Source organism: Lissotriton helveticus, chromosome 3_1 (genome assembly GCF_964261635.1).
Source record: "Lissotriton helveticus chromosome 3_1, aLisHel1.1, whole genome shotgun sequence".
In the NCBI taxonomy this organism is placed as follows: Eukaryota; Metazoa; Chordata; class Amphibia; order Caudata; family Salamandridae; genus Lissotriton; species Lissotriton helveticus.
In genome coordinates, this window is record NC_136061.1 from 384,869,859 (window position 1) to 384,883,121 (window position 13,263).

Here is a 13,263-nt window from a genome sequence, read left to right on the forward strand (position 1 = left end):
AATACTTTGCAGTTTAGTGGAGTTTTTGTGACTTCCTGAGTCGTTTTGGCTGTCTTGTTGTTTTAAAATTTCGAATAATTTACGAGGTCTGTTTTTGGCGGAATCCAATTCTGATCTGATTCCTTTTTGGAGTTGCGGATCTTTTTGTTGTACTCTTTCCTGGTTTCTCTAAGAGATTTCAGTACGGGGGAAGAAGGGTGTTGTCTCCATTTTCTTTCCGCCATTCTCAGTTTATGTATTTCCTCATTAAGTGCCCCATTGAACCAGGGGTTTTTAATCTTCTCTGTAACTCTTTTCAGTCTAAGCGGCATTGTGGAGTTAACTATATCCGTTATGAAGTTATAGTAATGGTCCGTTAGCTCATTCACGTTCTGTAGGTTCTTTGGTGGGTCTAGGTTCTTCTCACAATTTTCTAATAAAAGTTCAATGTTCGAATCTTTAGTGTATCTCATCCACTTTTTAACTCTATTAGGTTGTGTGTGTTTATTCTTTTTCCAAGTGGGAATCATGAAAGTTATTGCATGGTGGTCTGACCAGTCGCATGGCTCTATTGATAGGCCTGTAATGTTCTTGTTTTTTTAAATTATCCAGTCCAATGTAGCTCCTTTCGAGTGAGTTGGCTGTGTACATGCTTGCGAAAGATTAAGTTCAGCTAGGAAGTCTTTAAAATATTTTATTTGTTTGTAATTGTTGTCGTTCCAGTGTAGATTAAGGTCCCCCCTAAGAATATGTTATTTGCATCTGTGTTATGATTTGTCGTGATGATCTCCATAATTTGTTTTATGAACGGCGTATTGTTACCAGGTGGGTGGTAAAGTGCATGCATGTTGCATATTTGGTTGTTGTCCGTTGTTATATTGAGACCTAGGTATTCGCACTCATTGAGAGGTTCTGAATGGATTTGGCCAATTTCTATATCTGATCGGTGTATGTAGGCTATGCCACCCCCTTTCTTTTTTCGTCTATCCAGTCTCACAATGTTATATTGAGGGGGCACTAGTAGGTCCAAAACTGGTGATGATGATTCTGATAGCCAAGTTTCTGTGAGGATTGTCAGGTCAATTCCTGGACTAATGATTAGGTCAGCTATGTCAGAAGCATGTTCGGCTGCGGACCTGCAGTTGATCAGAAGGCATTTCAACTGTTTTTCAGCGCAGTTTGGGGTCGAGATTTGCAGTTCTGAGATTATCTGAACTTGTTGTAAGTTATTGAGGTTGGGTTTCCTATCATTCAGCCTAATCATTCTATTGCCATTGATCTGGACTGTTCTGATTTCCTCTCCTCTCCTGCTTTCCGAAATCTCATAGTCCCTTAGTAGGGATAAGGTTTCTTCTTCCGTTAAGTCTTTAGGTTTCCTATCTGGTCGATTATGCCTGTTTGATAAAGGCATCGCAGTCTCCTTACTTTTTCTTTGCGAATGATGTATTAGCTCTAAGATGCAAAGTTTAATATAGGTAGACCTATACTTAACTTATACGTATTTACCTTCTACAATATCTTTGGGGATGATATTTCCTCCACGATATTCTGGTGTCATACCTTTCTTCATATGAACGAGGACATCTTTTGATTCGGTAAGTGAGAAGACACCTTCACCCACTTAGATTTGCCCCTGAAGTGGGGGGCGCTGACATCACAACAGGAAATGACGTCACGAAAGGTGGCTTGCACCATCAGACTCATTGCCTCCCCTCGCTCACCCCTTAGATGCGATTGCATCAGAGAAGCCAGCGCGTGAACAGCGTTCTGAATGAGCTCCGATCTCCCTCCAGAGAGGCCAAAGAGTGAATGTGTGGCTCAATTTGCTCCAGTTATCGAGCTTCCGGTAAAATAAGCGGGTGGACGCTGTCCACCCGCGTGGTACACCGACTCGAGCCCTGCTGGCCCTACATCAACTATGAATCAGATTAAACATGAATGACTGTCCAAGTCTTGAAAAGTGATTTCAAGGAAGGGAAAAGGGGAGAGAAGGCCTGTCGTGTAGCCAAAGCGCTTCTCAGGGTGGCTTTGACTCTCCTGTACTCTGAATACCTATTCTCTCGCTGAGTCCACCCTCTGAACACTGAGAACAAATAGAAGGGTTCAGCTTTCTGCTCACCGTAGACCTTCGGCCTTGTTTCTTTGCTTTAGCACCGATGCAATATTTAGACCGATTTATTGGAACGCTGTGTTTATCTGGCAAATGGCAGTGCACTGGAGGGCAGGGTTAAACAAACTCCGGTTCCCGGTAGAAAGGATATGTGTTTGGGAGGAGAGGAGACAGGAAGGATCTATCCGACGCCGGGAGTGAGTGGGGGGAGGGAGGGCTCTCAAATCCTTCAGGTGGGCACAATTCAGCCCAATGCCAATGCACACATGAGAGTTATGAGAGAGTTAAGGGTCCCTCTTCACATGCTGCCTAGGTCTGTCCGTCGTTGTGTGTTATGCCAGTGGGTGGTGATGAACCATTGTCTCACGAGCAGAGCCAACACGAGCTTGCTCGGGGAGTGGGTGGATCGGGAAGACGAGGTGCATAGTAGATGTAGTAGGTGTGGATAGCTGTCACATTTTAAAAAGGTGTGAAACTTACCTGAAACGTGGGCCAAAGTGCATGATAGGTTCAGATAAGCAAGGGGTGGGTGGTGAGGGTGAGTCGAGGCGGAGGGGAGCCACCGATGAAGGGCGGCAGTGGCACATACCCTGGCATGGAGCCAACACCCACCCGGTGGTGTGGCCCGGTTCGGATGCTCATTGATTATCGATGGTTATCAGTCACTTCTGAATGAAAACCAAGAGCAGGGCCGGGCGCAGCTGCCATTGGCGCAGCAGGTGCAGTGTAACCGGGGCATGAGGCCCTGAGGGGGCTGGAGGTCGGCACAAGAAGGAGAGGTGAAGCCGATGGGCAGTTTGTGCAGATAGGACGGGAGGGTTCGAGGACAGGCAGTGAGTGCAGAAGTAGAAAGGAGGAGGCGGGGGAGGGCGCTCAGTCAAGGGCCGAGTGGAGGTGGAGAGCGTGTGTAAACAGGAAAGGAGTTGGAGGGGGCGGCAGGCCCTGGCAGGGGACGCTTCGGAAGGGGGCGGTGGGGGCAGAGAGGAAAGGTGTGGGTGGAGGGCAGGCTTATTGATGAGCACTGAGCCACCGGCCAGTAGAAGGGTCAGTCGTCCAGTGGCACGGAGGAGCTTCTGGCTGCAACCATGAAGGCGCTGCTCCTGCTGGCCACAGTGCTCGGCACCATCTGCGGGTCTGTGGCCGATGAAGGTAAGGCTGATGTGACCCGAGGCCGGGGGTGCAGCGGGTACGGGGGCGACATGGCCAATCATCTGGGGTGCTAGAGGTTAGCGGGTTCCAAATTGAGAGCCAATAGCTCAAGCTCAAGTCAAATAAGTCTGTAGCCGTTTAAATTGCATTTACATGCTGTCTGCACAGCTAGGTTTTGTATATTGAGTCGCTGATCAACCCTCACTTATAGCACATTCTCTTGCCCCCTTTCTCTGATTTGCCGCTCATTGACTCTCCCCATCTTTTTTCACTGCATTCTCTTACTTGCCCCAAACCATACAGACTCGCATCATCTTTAAATGTGAACTGTATTTGAAAGTCTCCTCTGCTCCAACTATGCAGCGCTTTAACCATTTCTTGTACCTCGTCCAGTTCTGGAAGTCCAGCAGAAGTCTATTCTTAATCCCACCACAGTACAATAGAATCCCGGCTCTTCTCCGACAGCAACCGACTACGAGTCCACACCTTGCTCAACAGCAAGAGCATATACAGATTTGAACCCCAACTTTCACGTGAGGCCAGGACCTTGCACTGACCCTGGCTACTGATCTCACCCTAAAGGAACACACTGCCAAGAAAACAAAGATGTCTTAGTACCAGATCTCTCTGCTAGAAATAAAGTGAAACCATTCCTTCTGAAATTGGAATCAAAACTGCTGTTCAAGCCCCCGTATTCTCGCACCTGAATGGTTCAATGCCCTTTTCACCAGCCTTCCTTACTGTACATTTGTTTCCTATATGCTCATCCTACTTGCAGCAGCGTCAAGAAATATAACCACTCCACTCACACCCTGATGGAACTCCCCTTACTGCCTTTGGTAGCCCTCGCCAGCTTCAAACCAAGCTGCGTCCTCTTCAAAGCCAGCTCTGCCTATCTGGCTGAGAGCTCACTGCCTCCTGTGGGTTATGTTACAACCACTGCTGAGGCACCATTAGCCTGGAGACAGACAAATACAAAAAAGATAAAAACATGGCAGCAGGCCTTCTACGTTTATATACCAAGCACCTGGAACATCATCAATTTCATCAATACTACCCCATTCATGGTCCAATCTAGGAAAGAGCTGAAGACACAAAGCTTTATAGAACACTATATCATGATGCAGTAACAATCCACTTTTACTCTTAGAACCCAGCTTCCCTCACATCACACCTTAGCTATGACTTTGCCATGGACCCTCTATAGTGCTCCACTGGCTTTCGTCTTGGTTTTTGTGATATAACAACCACATACATCCATGCACGCAGCCAGACTCACTCTTACCCACACTCTCATTCTTGCTCACTCTCAGCCATCACTCATCCATACTCTCCACTACCAAGCAGCATCCACTTTCACATCTGGCACCAATTCTCACACCTGGCCCTTGCTCTCATACCCATGACCAGTTTTGCACGAGGCATCCACTTTATACACGTTCACACTGAATGCCCACTCTTGCACCCAAAGCCCTCCCTGACAAATGGCATGCACTCTCACAGCTGGCCTCAACTCTTACCCCACACATCTCTATCGTCCTCACTTTGTCTCTCGTGTCACTATCTCTTTTCTTCACTTTCCCCTCGATCCTCACTTTCGCTATTTGTAAAGTCAATGAAAAAAGATGAGTTGCCATTTTTTATCTGCATTTTCAGGTCGAGCCTGGGCAGGGCGAGGCATGCTGTATTAGAGTATAGACTTGAAGCCCCGCCCACTCTCCACCCATATTTGTCATTGGCTTGTGTCAATGTCCTTTGTAAATGCTGGTTTCTGATTTGTTAATAGGCTGGTTAGTCCTTCCTTAGTACCGCCTTGTCTTCATTTGTAACTTCCAGTGAGGGCTGGCCCTTTTACCTCTGTTGTTACACGGTATGTCTTATTTATTCTATAAGCACTATTTTCTTTAATGAGATTCTCTTACAGCAGGCATAACCTGCTTTCCTGCAACATTCAGTGCGCCATGCGCACTTTCACTTTCCAAGCAGCCCGTGACAATGGTGGCTGCTTCTTTGAAATTAAATAGGTCTTGCATTTACAAGAGTTTGAGCTATTGGCATTGAAAATGACAATGCTTTTTATTTATGTTTTAACTATCAAGACAGATACATAAAAGGCATTGTCATTTACAATGTCAATAGCTTAAACTCTTGCAAATGCAAGACCTATTGCATTGCAAATGCTAGTTCTTCTGTAGCGCCATGTTCAGTTCAAAACACTTGAGGAGGACTTATACATTGATATTGTGACAGAATTATCCTCTCATTCTATTTTTGCTTAGTTTTTGTATATTTATGGAGTGTTTTACAGCGCTCATGTGTCAGCTTGATAGCGAGGCAAAAAAAAATACCTGATTTCAGAATCAGTTCCCGTCTGATATAAGTCTGGCTGGCTCAGTCTGTCTCGTAAACAGTACCTTTATACGTTTATTAAAGTGTTCCTTATGATCAACCTGTTCGCATTTCCTCCTTTTGGTATTTACAGAAGTGTTTTTTTACAGCACGATAGAACAAGCACTTAAAATAAACATTATTAACATTATTGCATGAACGTACGTCATACTTTTGTCGTGACCTAAACCTCTTAAAATGTTACTTCACAATGAATTATAAACTCCCTATCTTTCTCCTAGTTGCCTCAAAGTTCAGGAGTCCCCTGCTCCCATCCCCCCCTCGCTCCAGTTCCCCCCACAAAGCTTGTCCTGCCCTAGAAGAGGCAGCTGATGCAAAAAGGTCTAAGAAGTCAGTTTCCCCAATAACCCCTAATTCTGTCAGTATTAATTCACTTTTTCTCAATTCCGCTCACATTTATATTATCTGAGTGCAAGTTTCACCTTATTACTCTCATTTTCAGACGTAAACACAGTAATTATCAACTGAAAAGTGAATAATTTTAGGGCACTACTATCATCCGTGTCGAGGATGGACACTTAATAAAGAGGTTATCCTAACTCCCTCTTGGATGCATTTTAAACCACAAAGATTTCTTCGTCGAAAGGATCTATATCAAAAAGAAGGGCAGACTTTCTCTATCTCACAGCAATGGCATGAAATACACTTTTTAAGTGTTCATTCGTTCTTCACCCTGTTAAGTGCTTACAAGTTAGCCTGGTATGTACCAAAATGATGGTTGCAGTAAGGAGGTACTTGACGATGAAGCATGCCACTATAAGTAAGTGAGGGTAACTGTCCTTCTTAGGGAAACCCATAGCTATATGTCAACACTTGCAGGGTGGGATCTTCACGGTTCTTATCTAACGAAACAGGAAATCTCATGTCTGAACCAACCTTACAGTACCCTTATACCTGTGTTGTTTAATTACCATATTTTAGGAGGATGTATGAGCGTCTCCCATACGAGAGAGTTGGATAAATGCCACAGTCGCAGAATCCCATAATTCAAGGACTTTGACTAAATTCATTGTTCCAGGTGGACTCTCAGAAAGTAATTTTAAGTGTTTCCCACCAAATGTCCAACAATTCTTACACAACTTTTAATAATAAAAGTTATATTGTGGTAGTGTTTAGGAGTTAACTCCACCTTCCCTGTTGAGGTCACTGGCTAACTTTCAACCTTGAAGCCCACTTTATAAAATCATTAAATAAAATTGAATTAAATAAATACAATCAGTTGTTTGTCACAGCTCTAAGCTTTAAAAATGCAACCAGCTTTTAAAGTTGTGCCGTCAAAAGTTAACATTTTGAAAAAAATAACTCTCAAAGAAAATGACAGACAAAATTAGAATGCAACATTAACACTATTTGACAAAACATACAGATATCCCAGACACAGACTTTATGTCTAACATTTTTAACACCACAAATACTTCTCGGGGATAAATGGAGAAAACTCAACATTAAGGTCAATGGGAGGAGGCACAAAGGCCCTTTCTCAAGAAGAGAGTATTTATGGTGCACTCTAAACAGTGATAAAGTCAAAACAATAACATCCCAAAACGTATTAGACAAATAGAGTACAATTAAGTAAACACAACAATACAAAAATGAAAAAAATACAATAAGAGGAATTGGAGCTTTGACATTTTAAAGTTTTAATTAGAAATAACAATAAAATCACAAAGTGCCAGTGACAGGTTGCATACACTAACCATGTTCATCCTTGTCAAAGATTTTACCTTTCGACTTTAGTCCTTTAAGGCCCAATCAACCCCAGGAGTCCACTTCTAAAGCCCCCAGGACATCAGAGGAGGCACTTAGAGACTCCAAGGGTGGAAAGCAGAGACCAACAGTAGGGTCCAGATCTGGTCCAGTTGCCACTGGTCAGCTGGGCTGTAGAAGGAATGCCTCTTGGAACTTGTTGTATCCTTGTAGCCTGAACAGGAGGTCAGCCGTATGACCCTTGGAATTCACTTTCTTGTCATTTGTATGCAAGAGGGCAGATCCAATCCTCCAGGGCTGTTATAAGGTTGCAGACAGCAGGTTCAGTCCTCTTCTGATCTTCCTGAGGTCCAGGATTGTTCTATATTGGATGTTTGGAGATACCACATTTATGCCCGGCATGAACTACTGGGTGAGATTGACCCTGGTGGCACCCTGACAAATGGGGTAAAGGTACCCAGGGTTGACCCTACCCACTTTGAGCATTTTCAGGAGCTCCGAGGGGTCTGGGTGTGTGGGTAGTGTACTATCCTAATCCTATTATCCTTCAAGATCTAACACTAAAATCTAGTTGGAGGCAGTCCCTGTACTCCTAACAGACTCAGAGACAGAAGTCTGGTAGAACAAAGCTGAGTTTTCAACAACCACAGAGTGGATACACACAAATTGTTTTGGCAGTCTATTTCCCTCTATTGAGGTGTGTCTCAAATTTCATAAGAAAAACCCCAGCCGACCGGTCAAGTAGGTCTTGAAACTCTATCACCGTCTGACACTGTGTTGTCAACAACAAACCGGCTACTTTCCGATTACTGCAGTAGTATTTGCCACAAACACTGTTAGGCTCACCCTAAAACTATGATAATCATTATAGGCGGATCTCTGCTGCTTTTTTAATGCATGGTCAACCACACCCTTACTGGTGCAATGCTCATACTTATTATCCATGCTGACATATTAACCTCAGGCCCATATTTATCAATATGTTTTGTCACCATTGCGCCACGCAAGAGTTGCGCATGGGAAACGTAACACTAAAGTAAGATTTATCAAGTCACGCAAGGCCACCTTACATTGCCCTGCATGACTTGATAAATCTGTAGTAATGTAACACAGCGCAATTCACTGTGTTGTGTTACTCTGACTTTGGGAACCGTTCCATGGGTGGAGCGTAGGTGTTCCCATGCATCCACCCATGGATTTTGGTGGATTACCAGATTTACCAACACTGGTAAACCTGGGAATCCATCAAAATGCTAAGTCTCCCCAGGGGAAGCGTAACCAGGAGAAATGTCTTTATTCATCCTGGTGCTTCCTCTTTCTAATTGTGCTTCATTTTGAAGCATACGTAGAAAGAGGAAAATACCTCTGAGGATTGTTTTTGTGCAGGAAGGGTCGCCTTCCTGCACAATAACAATCATGCCTACAAAGCAGGAACTTTGACCCATGGCGCAAGGGTGCTTGCGTTGGCACTAAGCAGCAAAAAGAGCACCAGCTTAAGGAAAGGACTGAAATGCATTATATAATGTTGAACAAGGTGCATTTCGGCCATTTCACAAAGCACAGCACAGCACAGCACAGCAAGGTGGCTATGTTGCATGAACGATTGATGAATATGCCCCCACTCTGATGGACGGTGAAGTAACTGGAGAGATAATAGAAGGCCTGAGTGTTAGCTCCATCTGCTTGTGATAGGGTAGGTTTATTTGAAGTTAATTACCTATAGGCAGCAAAAATTGGGTTCCTGAAAAAAGGCAAATAAATCCAGAGTGATCTTACAGAAAGGGCAAATTTCCAATAGAGAGGATGTGTGTGTATTATGTACCAGCAAGCACTACCCTCATACCATTACATAACAGTCTATTTGTAAACTGCATGTTCATCTCCAAAGTGGTTTCTTAACCTTGATGACAGATCTTTATTGACCTATAAGTACAGGGTGCTCATTTTTAAAACTATGAAAAAGTGAAAGGCTGAAAGTACCTGCTGGATTTTGAATCTGTGATCATATGATTAAACATGCCCCTGGAATAGATGCATTAGTTGTCTGAGCCGTTAGACTCGTAAAGAGAGTGGGTGGTCACAGTAGCATAACAAAGGCCCCCGCAGCCCCTGCGGTGCGGGGGGCCCCCAAGCTCCAATACTCTGGCTGGAGAGCACCCATTTGAGTTCGGAGGGGGCCTCTCCATGTACCTTGCAGGGCGGGGGGCTCAAGTTTCGTTACAGCAGTGGATGGCCAGTGTCCCAGGTAGCAGTGATGTCCTTAAGGAGAGTGTGCATCCTCTCTGCCATATAGTTATCCGTACTTTTGCGGAGTGTTTACGATCTGTATCCCATAGGTTTCTCATATTTATGGTTTGTGTCCTAAAATAGGAATTACTTCCTGATTGAGAGTGCTTCTTTTATATGCGTCTTTTCTCTTCCCAAGTGTCTCACCCTTTAGAGGTTGTGCATTCTGTTCCAGGCCGCAGGAAGATGTAGCTCTCAGTAAAAAGTGTGTGCCCAGTGCCCTTGGGTGTGATGACATCCCTTGCAGAGAGCGTGAGTATTATTGAGAAGGACATTAAAGGCTGCTTGTACACGTGTTAGGTATCTACAGAAGGATACCGAGCAGGAATAAATGCATCAACGTCTACGGAATTGAATGCCACAGCTGAGTATTGTTACACAGTGGACACCCCCAGGCAAGGGATGGGGAGTCGGTGAATCAAGGTGTGGCTTGGCGTACAAGCTTGTGAACACCCACAGATTGTGGGCTTGTTGGAGTCACAAGCTCCTCTCCAATCCTTTCCCACCTGGAAAGTCCTCAGAGGTTTAATACAACAAAAGCAAGGGGCCAAACACGCCCAACTTTGCAGCGCTTATGGGGCTCCTCCCGGGGAAAAATAGTTTGCACTGTGGAGTAAACTCAAGACAAAATGCAAATGTGCCGCAAGACCTACCCTTCCCCAAGACCTACCTTTCCCCAGTGCCTAATTGTACCTTGCGGAGGCACGAGGACACAGAGGCCGGTAAACGCCAGGTGATATTACCACTGCCAGCAGTGCGCCTGGAAACCTGCAACGTGCACACTATTCTAAAAACACTCCTGCCAATGTTCGTGGACTTCAAAACGTAATAAAACTGCATCTGCTTGTAGGAGTACTTTAAGGGGTTCAGCTTTACAACATGTTTTTGTAAGTTGACCCCTTGTGACCAATGTTCCTGGTAGCAACGACTTTGTTTATAGGGGGGCGCAACCTTAGTGTTTATAGGGGGCGCAGCCTTAGCCCCAAGAAGGAATTAATTTCCTGATAAAAAGGGTCCGACGGCAGCAGTGACTTGCCCAGTGATTTTTCCCGGCTCATTTGTAACTTGTGATTATAAAAGTCTCTCATCTGCGGATCACGAGAGTCGTAACTGGTCCCTGATGAGCCGCGGTGCCGGGTGGTCTGAAGCCTCACGGCTCAGCCGCCCTCTGCGTCAGTTTTAAGAGGCTCAGGCTAGTGATGGCTTCGGTCGATTCCTCATAAACGTGAGTGAAATGTAATTAGACGCAGCAGCTGCGCGCTGATTCAGCCAAATATGGCATTATTGACTGGGACAACTGTCTAGAGTGGCACCTGGCTGTGCTGCATGAAGCAGGGGCTCTGCCCACGTGCTCTAGGCCCGGAAGCTCTTAGCCTCCCCTCTGTAGAGCTCTCCAGCTAATTTCTCTCTCTCTCTCTTTCCCTCTATCTCTCGGTCTCCCCCACTCTCTGTTTCTCCCTTTCTTTCTCATCCTCTGTCCCTGCCTGCCTTCTGACTGTACACCACACCCCCACTATAAATGTTTTTCTGTCCCTGTCCCCTTCACTCTTTCATCGCTCACTTCTGTAATCTCCCCTTAACTCCTTTCCCTCTCCCACTCAGGTTGTCTTGTTGTGTGTGTGTGTGTGTCTCTCTCTCTCTCTCTAAAACAGCATCAAATTATTGTCACTCATTTGTTCCACAGCACTCCTCCTGACTCTCTTATGCTCTGTCTCTGTAATTATTTGTATATTGCATTCTTTCCTTCTTTCTTTACTAGCAGCTGGTCGTCTAGACTGTCCAATATCTAGGTTGTCCGTCCATTTGGTATTAAAATCATCTCTTACGCGGATGACACTCAGCTAGTGGTCTCACTGGCGCAGGAGGATGGCCTATCAGCATCAGCGGGGCTGACGAAGTGCCTGGAGGAGGTAAAGGGTTGGATGACTTCGTCCTCCCTCAAACTTAATGGGGACAAAACGGAGCTGATGCTCCTGGGTCCCACGAGCCCAATACTTTTCAACTCCCTCTGGCCCCCCTGCCTAGGTACCCCTCCAACCCCCAACGACAACATAAAGAGCCTGGGGATCTGGCTGGACAAAGCTCTATCTTTTAATACCCAGGCCACAAAACTCTCGGCAACCTGTTTTGGTTTCCTTAGGATGTTGAAGAAAGTTCTTCCACTCCTACCTATGGAGGCCAAACAAGTGGCCATTCAGGGCCTGATTCAGTCCCGACTGGACTTTAGCAATGTCCTCTATCTCGGTGTCCCCGAATACACACTGCATAAGCTTCAGATAGTTCAAAACTGTGCGGCCCACACATTGCTTCAGCTGCCGCATAGACTGTCAGCCAAACCTGGACTGAGCAGCCTACATTGGCTACCGGTACGAAAAAGAATTGCCTTTAAGGCTATGTGTATATCCCATCAAGCCTTTTGGGACACAGGACCGGCTATCACCCCTGAATTAATAACACAGTACCATCCCAGTAGAAATCTTCGCTCTAGCCAGGCGTTCACGGCCACAGTCCCTAGAATAAAAAAGGCTAGAGCTGGCGGCAGGATGTTTGCTTACAACGCCGCCAAGCTATGGAACTCACTCCCCTTTTAACTCAGGTCCAACCCCAATCTGTCCTCCTTTCGGAGGCAGTTGAAGACTTTTCTTTTTAACGTTCCTCACTAATCCCTGAGGTTCTGTGAATTCTGAACCCGTTTCATAAAGGTCATGGTTTCGTTACAAATTTGATATTAGCGAACCGTAACTAGTTAGTGCAGCAAGTATGAGTGTTTTCATCATGTTAGACCAATGGATTCACTACGTATTTAGGGATTTCGTTCTGAACCCTTGGGTTCCATTTTGTGTATGGCGGCCATTTTGTGGTTGCCCTCACATAGGCCGATGACTGTGGCTGAACTAGTCTTTTTAAGGACATGTACACCTTAGCTCGAGTTTTTGCTGACTCCTGTTTGACCTGAGTGAACTGACCCTGTTGCCTGAAGCTGACCTTGTTAAACCAGTTCCTGCACTTTAGCTGATCAAGATTAAGGATCAGAGCACAGGACATCGTAAAGTTTTACTGCACACAAATATGCCTTATCCTACTCTCACCTGTTTCTGCTCCTTTCTTTATGGTCTATTTATGATTGGGTTGTGGCCTTTTTTATTATGGGTTGGTTCGACCTGTCTAAAGAAGAATGTTGGGTTTGACCGATGATTGATCATGGGCTGGGCAATTGAAAAGTGGGTTTTACTGTCATGCGATACCTCTGGTGTGAATACATGTGATTGGACAGTTTGTAAATGTTAGGTATTTGTCTGGAATGTGATTTTTGGAATAAAAAGGGATGACTTGCTTTGTAAAATTGAGCAGTCTCCTGAGAACTCATACCGTGATGATATCTAGGACTTCTGTTACTGGCTGCAGCCAATAAATTTGATCTTTGACGCCACCACGAAGAGTCCCGTGTCTCTGTATTCTAAGACAGGTGAACCCGAAGACTTTGGGTGTGCCCCTGGTGCCGCTGGGTCTTAAATAACCCGGTTCTTCAGTTGGCACTTCCAACGTGGGGCGACTTCAGCGGTACCGATCCAAGCCTGAAGATCGTGAGGAGCTTCGTGAGGAAATTCTGGAGGACGGCCACC

General features: G+C 45.2%; 1 protein-coding gene across 1 annotated transcript in view; it reads left to right on the forward strand.

The window, feature by feature from the left end:
* Positions 1-3,089: 3,089 nt before the first annotated feature.
* The window catches only part of VTN (vitronectin), a 91,843-nt gene continuing 81,669 nt past the window's right edge, over positions 3,090-13,263 (forward strand). Inside the window, exon 1 of the mRNA XM_078680123.1 lies at positions 3,090-3,238. Coding sequence (XP_078536249.1) covers positions 3,175-3,238 — 64 coding nt within the window. The 5' untranslated portion in view covers positions 3,090-3,174. The remainder of the gene's footprint in view (positions 3,239-13,263) is intronic.